The sequence below is a fragment of the Hyperoodon ampullatus genome (genome assembly GCF_949752795.1).
Source record: "Hyperoodon ampullatus genome assembly, chromosome: 16".
Classification (NCBI taxonomy): domain Eukaryota; kingdom Metazoa; phylum Chordata; class Mammalia; order Artiodactyla; family Ziphiidae; genus Hyperoodon; species Hyperoodon ampullatus.
Window position 1 is genome coordinate 33,119,023 of NC_136929.1, and position 12,792 is coordinate 33,131,814.

Genomic DNA, 12,792 nt, shown 5'->3' on the forward strand with positions numbered 1-12,792 from the left:
GACTGCATTAAAACTTTTAAGGCAAGCATCATGCTGAAGCATTCTCCTTCTGATACTGATGGGAAAAGAAATATGGCTGCTGCTTTCGTGGGTCTCGCCATGTAAGAACCTCCCCATACGTAACTTCAAAGTGAGAAAAAGTGCTATGGAGTTAATTCTTAGGGTGCTTGTGTTGGAGAGTAAATAGGAGACTCTATATAGAGATGTTTAATAAATGGGAGCATCAGTGTAAGCGGGGGAAGGAGGAGGTACTTATCTTGAGGCATCTAGAAGGAATAACAGGCCTGAATACTCCAAAGCAGTGCAGAGCTTGGTGTGCCATATGTAGAATGGCACACCATTCTATGTAAAGGAGAGCCAGGGTCACTGACTGAGGGAGAGGGGTAACGTATAAGGTTAGAGAAGAAAGTCAGTAGCAAATTATATAGCACTTGGGTGAAGAATTTGGCTAGTGGACCTTTGAAAACAATGATTCATACTTAATGAATGATTTCTATATATCCATTCTTTGCTACTACATTCCTTCTACTTAATATGCTATAGACATCACAGAAGATTAGAAAACAATTTTTCAAGACTTTAATTTTTTTCTTTAACAAACATTTTTTTTTTTGGCCATGCCCTGTGGCTTGTGGAATCTTAGTTCTGCTTACCAGGGATCAAACCTGGGCCCCCATCAGTGGAAGCGAGGAGCTCTAACCATTGGACCACCAGGGAATTCCCATAGTTTTTTTTTCTTTAATGTACAAAGATTTTTTAAAACTCCATAGACTTAAATGTTAATTTTGAGAAAATAATTTCTTTTCCACAAGTATTTTGAAGGACTTCACTGAATAAAATTTGAATTTGGGGGAAATTGAGAATGTTTCTCTCCCCCCGTCTAATCCTAGGAAATGTTGTCTATTTAAAAAAAAATAAGAATGAGAATGATATCCTCAACTTAAGTGAATACATGATAGAAATACTGAGATAATTGGAAGGAGAGAGAAGTAAGGATACATTAAATAAGGACTAAAAATTAGAAAATTTTGGTTTAAAGCATCAGTGTTCTACTTCTTTGGTTATTTCTATGACTAAATTTTAAAACAATTTAGTTGCTTTTCTTAGTAAAAACATTAAGATCAAAATTATCTTTTAAAAGGTCCAGTTTTTAGCCACATGATACTAAGAATATGAAAGAAAAGTTTCAGTTTATTTTTATAATATTAGTTTATTAGGTTTATTTATCTATTTTGTATAAATCACATGAAAACTATATCTGATTTATTCATTCATTCGTTCATTCAAACACATTTTATTGAACATATACTGGGTGCTTAGACTACATTAATAAGCCAAACAGCATTCCATAACATCCTGGAAGTAACAGTCCAACTATACAAACTAGGCTAAGCTAAAACATGTTGTAGGAATATAAAACTTAGGCACACCAATATTTCTGTGAAGTAGAAAAATAGTTTAACATCGGGCTTAAGCTCCTTACTAATTACTGTATCTACCACAGATTATGTATAAGCACTCAATTAGCTTATCGTTGAAGGTGAAATCTGCAAATATTTAGACTCTCTGTTTCCTAAATTTACTGTAGGCTATTTCTATTTCCTTATGCTTTAATTCTTGAAGCTATCAGACATTTTGCAAACATTTACAATGCAATATGCATTTAAAAATTTCTTTGGAAAACTTTACTTTTCTGATTACCTTCTACTGTAGATATTAAAACGTGAAATTTAAACATATTTTGTACAAATATTTCCAAGGTTTAGACCACACCACAAAGTGGACAGTTGGGAGAGTCTTACATTTGGGAAATAGGCTTATGTTTTGTTTTGTTTGTCCTCTGGATTTTTAATTCCTTATTTTTGCTTCATTCAAGTGGGTTTATTGAAGATTTGATTTACTTTTCTTTTTCACATAGCTGTGTGTTTCTCAATAGGTAAAAGCTGAGTAATATATTAATATTTAATTGTTCATTTAATCTCACTTCAAGGTGGAAAGGCTATAGTTCATTGATATTGATGAAATAAACCAAGTGGCTTTCACATAAATAGCAACAAATGTGCACAACAGTTACATTACACGGTATATTTAACAACACCTCTAAGAAGTAAGATGGGAGCTCAGTCTATCCTGATGGAGATATATCTGAGTGCATTCAAAGAAATTTGGTTCTGCAAGCTTGGAGAAAGTAATTGTCATTCAACAGAAATCAACTAGCTTTGCATATCAGTAAAACACATACACACACTCTTATCTATTTTCTGAGTGCTCCGTACTGATATCAAAATAGCAAATATATATTTATGAGAACTAGAAACGTTGTATTCTTTGCAGTCACTTAAATTCAATGTAACTATGAAATTAACTTTGAGAATATGTGAAAAATGTTACTTCCTAAGTAAGTGAAGATAGAATAAAACCCACAAATTTTATGTCAGGCTATGTAGTTTTTATATTCACATTTGTCCCCCAGATTTCATATAAGTAATTATTGTTTGTTGTTCATTTTTAGATGGAAGACTGTATTTGAAAACTACTGTCATGTACTGAATCTTTCCTGTTGAAGAAGTCCATGTTATAGTAAAGAACTTTGCAGTCAGATATTCGTCATTGGAAAGCTCGGGAAAAAAATAAAGTCCTTTTAAGGGAACTTCCTCAATTTTGTGTATTAATGTTCTTTAAAAGTTTAAGTATTCTACAAAAAAAAAAGTTTCCTTCATTGATTTTCACCAGTGGTTCATACCAGAGACCTGAGAATGTTTGTAAATGTACAAGTATCAAACTTCTTACAGTTAATAATTGCAACTTTGCTGCTGGACACTTGTATATGGAGTCAAAGGCAGGTCTCAGTAAGACCTAGCTTTGTTTTTTTAATGGAATGAACCATTTTCCTCTTCTGAAAATTCTGTATCTGAGCACATCAAGGGACGCTTGTAGCACTGGTCACCCAGACTTACAGAATCATGTCCTCCAGAAACCAGCAAGAACACTTGGAAATGAACTTGTAGGGGACATAGAGGATTCCTAAAACATCAATAAATCAAAGAGTAATATTCTGTTACATTCTATTTTAAACTCTCTAATTGTGGGTTTTCTCCTGAAGATTTTTGTTCATGTACTTTCCAAAAGACCAACAAATGGATATTGACAACAACCCTGTGAAATAACATTTTGCATACCTGAAAAGAAGCATTGGAGATAAGCCAAAAAGTTTCACCGAAGGTCTTTTTTCCTTAAAAATATATCAACGTAACATGTCTTCATTCCAAACTGGTAGTGGTATATAGAATTTAAAATGATCATTATGCTTCTTCTTCAAACTGTTGGTCACATGTACAGTATATAAACATACAAGGAAGGTATTATGTATGCAGTAGTATACTAGAGTTTAGGAAAATGAAAATTTTAGAAAATACGTTTTGTCACCCTGTTGGTCAGAAAGACACCTTTCTGGTTTTAACGCATGCAGGCATGTAAATATTTGTCTGGAGTCACAGTATTAATGAATGAGATCTTAAGCATCTGGTGACATCAGAACTCTGTGTCAGCCACTTTTATTTGTATATTGAACCCTAGTTAGTGCCCCAAACTGCACTATTGAGAATGGATTGTGGCTGAACAGTAAATCAAAACACCAGAAATATTTTTATATGTTAATGTCATATTATGTTAATGTTGCTGAAAGACAGAACCTAACAAACCCTTGATCCTTGATGTATCAGTCCAATACCATGTAGCGCTGAGTGATAAAGTTAAAATGTGTTGTGCTTCCCACCCTGGTCAGAGGGAAGGGTGCCTACGTGTTATTTTCACTGTCTTTTTGAAAGTTACAGTATGTGTTTTCACTTTTGTGCAGATAACTGGAAGTCAAGCTGCGAACAGTGCTTATTACATGCTGAAGTTACCTTCTCTTTGTTTTCACATATTTGGAGTTACACCTTTAAAGACTGATACGTGAGTCAGTATAGTTGCTGGACATTTTATGATTTTGCTGTCATCTTACAATTTTATGATCATAGCATTATTTATTACCATAAATAGCAAAATCTTAAATGACCAAGAAAACTAGCTTAAAAATGTTTAAAGATAGTTCTCATTGGGTATTAATGATTTGAAAAGAAATTAACATTATAGATACACTGGCACTAAGCTTCTATAGTTTTTTAGGTCTTCCTTGCAATACTGGAACATATTTCTTTTGTGTAGCTCGCTATTAACCAGCTAAGACCATTTTTAATGCAATAAAAACGTTATATATACAGTTCCTATTTTTAGCTTGTTTAAAAGGGAGCAATATTTTTATTTAAAACACTGTTAGTAAATGCTTTGTAGAAACTTGGTTTTCTAAGCATAGTTCTTCCATAACCTTCTTTTGTTATCTGAGCACAAGAGATTCTATTCCTTGTTGTATGTATCTCTTATTTTTCCCTGTATGCAGTCTTTAAAGGATTACAACACTTAAAATCAGAGGAACTTGTGGCAAGCTTTTGAATCATACATTTTTTTGAAAGTTTTTTTAAAAGCCTACAACTTCCATAAGTAGTAAAATCAGCCATTGCTCCGCTTCTTGCATAGAGTCACCTGTTAAGTAGGTTAAATAGTTTTAAAATACATACTTTCCAGACCTTTGAGAATGTTTTAGTGTTTGGTTCGCTATAAGAGGAAATTTTAGCAAGGATTAAAGAAAAAAGCTATCAGCTATATGCTAAGAGAGAATCTTACTAACATGTTGTAAATATTGCAAGTCATGAAATGTTATTTTAAGTCTGTAACTTAAGTTGTTTTTCCCTTTATTAGTTATACAGGTTGGTTTAAAATTTGTTTTTTGGTTTAAACAAGTAAAATTGTGTCCATTTTATGGTTTCAATGCTTTTGTAATCCTAAAATTATTAATGTCTGGTTGTTCTATATTATAACCACATTTGCGCTCTATGCAAGCCCTTGGAACAGAACATCCTCATCTTCATGTAGGACCTATGAAAATTGTCTATTTTTATCTATATATTTAAAGTTTTCTAAAAATGATAAAAGGTTATTACGAATTTTGTTGTACAAAATCTGTACAAAAATCTGTTTTTACATCATAATGCAAGAATTGGAAATTTTTCTATGGTAGCCTAGTTCTTTGAGCCTGGTTTCAATGTGAGAACCACGTTTACTGTTATTGTATTTAATTTTCTTTTTCTTTTCAACAATCTCCTAATAAAACTGTCTGAAATCTCCCTGTGACTTTATTTACAGTTCTTCTTTATTAAATTTTGTGAAATGCATAGCATTAAGTAATATTCACTTTCTAATGGAAGGCATCTCAAAACAACATAAGTCAGCTCTTTACAATGTGAAGGGAGCAATGCTCAATGATTTTATTTAACATGCAACTGCTTCTATCTCTAGTATGAATTACTGTGGTGAAAAACATCATAAAAGCACACTCTGTAGTTATTGTTTAACAAGCAGATTTTCCATATTTTGTTTCTTGCCAGCTAAGCAAACTGCCCACATATACATGATTTATTTATGTACATTTCTCAGTTTATGAAGCTGTTATTTGTACCTTTTTCCTTTATATTCTTATATTGCCATGATTCTTATTTCACAAAGCTTTGCGCTGAATAATGTAAAGTAGACATGTTGATGGAACAAAATATATTATTCCCATATCTATAAGAGTGTGGATTTGTAATTTTAACTCAGTGTTTTGCTTTCAGTCTCTATCATTGGAAAAAAATGCCTTTAGAGACTTGGCAATTCCTATAGCCTTTAATAATATATAAACATTTTAATCAATCCAAAATGCAGCGCTCAAAGAAATATTGGGTTACTATCTCTGTGAATACTCTAAACATTCCCAAAAGAATGGAAAATGAATTTTTTTCTGTCTAAAGAGATTATTTCAATGAATTAACAAATTATGATTTATCCCTAATAAAACCTCAAATGTTTATGTGACCATTACAAACACATTTTTGTCTTCTGTCCTCATATGTTTTTGTCAGTTAAGACTTGTACTAGAACATCATACATCCAGCCTCTGGATGTTAGTGGCATTTGGTGATGATTTAAGGTTTCTCCCCATGTGTTTTCATTGGCATTAGCAAATTTACAATATGAACAAAAATTATTTATTACTAGAGGAGAGTAAATTATAAATAAAAGTTACATGGATTGCATTTTTACATATGGGAAGTAGGGATGTTAATAGAATTAAAATATTATTGTAAATGGCATTGTATATATATCACTTTTCCACATGTGTAGGCTTGGTGCTAACATTTATCTTTCATATGTACAACTGGTATATAAAAGCAGAACCAAACCTCATTTATTCCTTTAAACAGATTCATTAATAAAGCCTCTATTCTGCACAAAGCACTGTGCTAAATGTTGTAGTGAATGAAAAGATAGCTGTATTCCCAGAGGAGCTTATAATTTTGTTGGAATAGGAAGTCTTACTTTCAGCAAGAGAAGATTCAGCATTTTCTAGACTGTCATGGGTATAGAGCTAGTATTAAGCAGGCATTGGCTTAGACGCCTTCCTACTAAGTGGTAACAATCTAGTGACCCATTTTGTACCTTCACCTTCTAGCGACTAATATAAGACAGTTTGGGGGTCAGACAATTCTGTAGAGATGGAGAAAGGGGATGGATACATTTTCCCCTAGTAAAACACCATACTAGCTATTATTTTCATGTTATTTTTCATGTATTTCAGTCACATCACTCTTCTTACCAAGGCTCACAAACTTTGTTTTAAATAAGTAGCCTGTTTGCAAAAATCATCAACAAGCAATAAATTCCTAATATTCAGATTATTGAGTATAGAGATACAATATTCAATTCTTATCATCCAGCATCTATGTGGCTAGGGCAAGTAATGGCCTAAAAGGATTCAGCCACAGAGCATAAATTCCTAAATGCCAAATGAGTGTGTTAGGTAATGAGTGACATTTGTAGTGGCAGCATCAATTACATTTATAGGTTAATGAGCTAGAGATTTTGGCTTGAAATATTGCATCTCTTAGGACTCCTTTGGTTGGCTGTAACAAAACGAATTCCTGCAGGTCTAAAGAGCAAAAGGAATTGGTTAGGAAGACAGAGGGGTGCACATGGGACCTCAAGCCAGGATTGCAACCAACCCCCAGGGACCAGGGTTCCTCTTCAACTTTCATCTTTCTGCTTCTCTTAGTGACTCTGCTTCTTTCTCTTCTCATTGCAGACATATGTGTTCCTCTTGGTTCCTCTATTATTCAGGAGCACAAGACCCCACCCACCGAAGTGAACCATTCATTTTCTCTCTCTTGTCTTAAGTCAGAATCCCTGAGTTCTAATGGTCTGGAGCCAGAGCACGTGGCAGTAAGGTAGCTTGGAACGACAAATAGATGAATCTGAGGAATTTTAGAAACTACTGTGTCCAATTAAATTTGAATCTCTGGGGATTGGGGCTGTGGCATCAGGATTTTTAAGTTCCTAGGGTGATTCTAATGAGCAGCTAAAGTTGAGGACCACTGTCTGGGAGGATGGCAAGTATTACATAGAAAATGACTAGTGGGCCTTCTGTTGTGGGGTAAGGGGGGTAGCTGGAGTGAGTGGGGGCCATTGTGAGCTGTGCAGACACTATACAAGCCAACAATTAGTTCTTTAAAATCATAAAAATTACATAAAATCTATACAATAATTCATATATTTTTAGAAAATAATTCTAACATTGTGAACCTAACTCTGAATTGAATATGAATTTACAAACCTCCCAATCAGATTTAATAGAAGTCACATTTTTTTTTCTAGATAAAATTATTGATTAATATGACCTTAGAACTAACCACACAGGGAGGTAAAAATTCTATTTCAATCATTACTGAAGCTTCTTCCCTCTGAATGACCTCAATCCAAACATTTTTCACAGTCCATACCATTTGGGGAGAACCCCTTGAGTTTTCATGCCTAGAATCTAGTTTTCGAGAAGCTGTCCTAAGCCCTTCCCATTGGAGAGACTCCAGGTTTGTGGGAGAAAAAATTGACACAGTGTGGTGTAATTCTCAATGTGAAGGAGAGGGATATTTAAGACAATTAATTTGTAATTGGGAAATTACATGTGAAAGGAGGTAATGTTTCTATGCTTTATTTGAACTGGTAAAATGTCAATCAACACAAGTAGACTTGTGATAAGTTTTGCATATAGACGTTATACCTGGAGCGACCATTGAAAGTGCTGTTATCAATATATATGCTCTACAAGAATACAGATAAATCAAAATGGAATTCAACACTGTAGCAAGATTAGCGCCCAGATAAAAAGTAAATATTTTAGGGTAATTCATCAAGAACTTTAAGATAACTTTGCTAGTAGTTTCCACCTCTCTTAGGCACTTTGGCTGCTCTTTCAACAATGCTAATTGTGTGCCAAACTTTGTCTACTACTACAGATTAAGATAAGTTGGTTGATACATCTCTAGCACAATGCATCTCTATTTTCTACTTATTGGGTGTACTCACACCCAATAATATATCTCAAACTGATTTTTTTTAATGTAGAAACTGAAATGGTAACTATTAAGTTGTTAACATTGTTTTTATTTTTTTAATTTAATTTTTATTTTATATTGGAATATAGTTGATTTACAATGTTGTGTTAGTTTCAGGTATGCAGCAAAGTGATTCAGTTATACATATACATATATCCATTCTTTTTCAGATCCTTTTCCCATTTAGGTTATTACAGAACATTGAGTAGAGTTCCCTGTGCTATACAGTAGGTCCTTGTTGATTATCTATTTTATATATACAGCAGTGTGTATATGTTAATCCCAAGCTCCTAATTTATCCCTCCCCCACCAACATTTGTGTTTTAGAAATCCCATTGTTAACTTCTACCTCTACCTCAAGTGTGGGGAGCTGATGTTGATACCAGTCAGTCCTTTTTTACTAACTCATCTTTTTAGATTTACAAAGGAAAAGAGTCTCCCATTGAGATGGATCTTTTTTTTAAGTCCATCTGGTTGTTACATGCCTCAGTTCATTTATGATGAATGTCTTTTGGCTCCTTCCATTAATAAATTTTGATGCTTCTTAGTATATGCTTTACATGCTTTGCTTTCACTTTTCCCACAGATAGCTACTATGAGATAATAGGTACACAACAGGGTCTAAATGAAAATGGGAAAGTTCTTGGAAAATGAAGTTCCCAGCAATGTCAACAGAGCTGGTCAAGAATGGAGAATCTGATCAAGGAACCAACAGGCAAATCATCTAACAGAACAATGTATTTTTAGGGGAGAAGAGTCAAGATGGGGGTGGTAGAAAATTCTTAATTGACTAACATAAATGATACTTTAACATCCAGATTTGACAAGTATTTAAAGCTATCTCTAGGTTTTGGGGACACTGCCTCATCCCTGGGGAATTTTTCACCTGCAATTGCCTCAGTGTAGCCAAATGTACATCCATTTTGCTAGGTTACTTAGGAGTCCTCTTTTATCTGCTGAGTATTCAGTGTTAGGCCCAGGGGTCTTCTGCTCATTCTTGCATCTGTACCACATGTATCCATAGTAAGCACTTAGGTATTCTTTACCCCAACAAGCACCTCTAATGTTGGAGCATTGTTCCAAATGCAGCCAACCCTCCTTGTACCTTTGTCAGAACAGTGAGCCAGACACACATTTCTACCAGGTGAAATTCCAGCCTGAGATAGACACTGGTCCTCTGTGTCCAATAACCTCAGATCCTCTGAGTGGTCCTCTTGAGGTCTATTTAGATTTTAGATGAGGGACAGACACCTGTCACCTCCTATGGGTGATTGGAGGGGATTGGACCTGGAAAAAGCCACAGCCTTCAACAACAACAATCTGTTTACCACAATTCTTTACCCCATATCTTTTATCTCTTTTACAATCTGTAGGTGTATGGACAGCTGAGGCCACAAAAGTAGTTTTCAGATAGCTATTTGCAAGCTCTGCATGATGACCTTGCATCTTACCTTGGAAGGTGGTATCCATTTTATTCATCTATTGATTAATTTATCAAAAATTACCTTTAATATTTTGGAGATAATTATAGACTAAATGCAGTTATAAGAAATAACAAAGAGGCATCCTATATACACTTCACACATTTTCTTCAAGGATAACATTTTGCATAAATAGAGTATAGTGTCAAAACCGGGAAATAAACATTGATATCACCTACCAACTTTATTCAAATTTCATCAGATTTATATGCACTCATTTGTGTGTGTGTTATATATGTTTAGTTCTGTACAATCTTATCACAAGTGCAGATTCCTATGAGTGCCACCACAGTCCACATACAGAATATTTCCACCACAGGGATCCCTCATGCTACCTTTTTATAGCTACAATCATTAACCTTTCTCCCTACCTTTCTGTATAAGTTAGGGTTCTCTAGAGAAACATAACCAATAGTGTAAATACACACACATATAGAAATGTAAATGCTACCAGACCCTGTAGAGTATGTAGATCCTTCAAATGTCCCCACCCCTATTCCTCCAGTGGACCCTGTGTCCTATAGAGAGGGAGTAGGTGAAATTCCCTCTGATGCCTGGTATATAGTTGGGTCTTAGCCACCCACATGGATTGCAGCTGTTATTCAGCCCAACACATACCATGTGGATGGAAAAAAGAAGGAACTGCAGCAGCCAGTGGGCTGAACTCAGAGAGGTTTGATTGGTGGTCAGTCCAGCTCAGGACATTGACCCTTTGCATTAACAGTTAGGCTGTTCTAAAGGGATTAACTTTATGACTTGGACAATGAGAAACTGAGGGATGGATGATCATGAATAAGCCCTGTGGGGTCAAAGTATGTGGAAAGATGGTTGGGTTATCTTGCAAGAGACTGAGACAGTCCTCACTGTTTCAACCCACTGGTTCATCCCAGCCCTAAGCTGTGTATGGACCCTACCAACTTATACTTGAGTAAATACAACAGGTTAGGTACATAGAAAATCAGCCAGCACAGTACCTGGTTACAATGGTGTATTGTCAGGGATGCCGGATTGCCCTTGAAATACACTGACTTTGTTAATGCAGTAACAGAATGTTCTGTATATTCTATTCAATGCCCAAGGCAACTGCCAAATGAGTCTGGCACCACCCACCAGAGTTCCCAACCAGTGAGAAATTGGAAAATCAATTATATTGGCCCCCTCCCTCTGAGTGAGGTTTCTAAATATGCCCTGGCTTGTATGGACACTATATCTGGCCTAACCCAAGCTTTGCTTTGTTGTTGGGCAAACCAGGCTGCCACCATTATGGGATTAGAGAAACTGAGTACAATGTACCAATACCCTGGTGGAATTGACAGTGATCATGGGTCACATATTAAAGGTCATGCTGTGCAAGACTGGGCAAAAGAACATGACACTGAATGGAGGCTCCATCTCTCCCACAATCTGAAAGCAGCAGGGTTGGTAGAAAGGAAGAATGGAATATCAATGCAGCAGCTTAAATGACTAACAGGTAAAACTACCTTGGCCAGTGGACTAAGGTATTATCCCCAGCTTTAATACATTCAAATGAGCAACTAGTAAGGCCTACTGCTCCATATGCCAGACTGGGGACCCCTGTTGAGACACCCAGCACTATAAAGTTATGGAAGTCATGGGAAACAACCATTACCCCTTTTCTCACAGTAGATCAACACACTATGCTGCTGAGAACACCATGTCCCATGATGCCTTGAGAAAGGTATTATCTACTGGAATTTGTAATGGGACAGACAATTGGGATGGATGAGTTACTATGCACCCTTGTTTAAAGGGTTAAGACTCAGTCTCCACTGGGGTCTTGTTGTCCAGCTACAAGCTGATGCTGTTGAAACTCACTACACCTGGAATAGAACACTCACCATCGAAAGAGGGAAGAAGGTGGGGGTCTTGGTCTGGCATACCCCACCCCCAGTCCATCTCCTCACACCTGACAGTGCTGCCTCCCTCCACCAACGTGTGTAATATGGACAAACAAGTCATGTTCCTAAAGTGCCACCTCCCTCTCCTCGAGGCCAGGTGGACATGCTCTGTTTCCCGCTGGTATGATTACTTGGCAATCATCTTTATCCCCTCCACTGGCCTGGAGGACATTATAACCCTTACTAAATCCACCCAGCAAGGCTTGAATGAGAACCAGCAAAGCCTGTCCTTACTGAACACCGAAATGTCTCTAATGAGAAAAGCTGTCCTCCAAAACTGAATGGCCTTGGACATTATCACTGCCTCACAAAGAGGCACTTGTGCCATTATCCAAACAGACTGTCGTGTGTACAGACCTGAGGAGTCTGCTCATGTATCGTCTTTATTAAATCAAATGAGGGTGAAAGTGAATTTCCTGAATGATCCCACCCCCAGTCTAGGGGACTTAGTAAATCAGTGGTTTTATCATGAGGCTCTTGGTGGGAAAAATTGTTACTGATTTTGCACGTGCCTATATTTGCATGTGCTTATATGCCTCCAGTGCAGCCTGTGCAATCTGCCTCCAGCCTATATTGTTGCATGTACCTATATTGTTGCCAATGCATCCAGAGAGCCGCCAAATGTGCCACCTCCATTCTAATAAAACCCCTTGCTGACTGTTCAGGGCACATTGCAGAAAAGGGGAACATGTGAGATTGTATGGGCCAGTCACAAGGGGCAGAGTTTTGGAGGAGGTTATTGAGAAGACATGACCACTAGTTGACCCTTGAGCTGGACCCAGGCAATCGAATGCTCCTTACCCAGCCTCCTGTTCTTGGAATGTATGTTCTGCCCACCATTTCCACTTTAAGACACAGCCTTGAAAAACT

The 12,792-nt window shown here is 36.3% G+C and overlaps 1 protein-coding gene across 5 annotated transcripts in view; it reads left to right on the top strand.

Annotated features, from left to right (window-relative positions):
• The window catches only part of DACH1 (dachshund family transcription factor 1), a gene marked incomplete at both ends in the record, with an annotated part of 419,718 nt that extends 417,168 nt beyond the window's left edge, over positions 1–2,550 (top strand). For all 5 annotated transcript variants that reach the window (XM_079721820.1, XM_079721821.1, XM_079721823.1 and 2 more), the window contains one exon: positions 2,513–2,550. In XM_079721820.1, the coding sequence (XP_079577946.1) occupies positions 2,513–2,550 (38 nt within the window). The remainder of the gene's footprint in view (positions 1–2,512) is intronic.
• Positions 2,551–12,792: the final 10,242 nt, after the last annotated feature.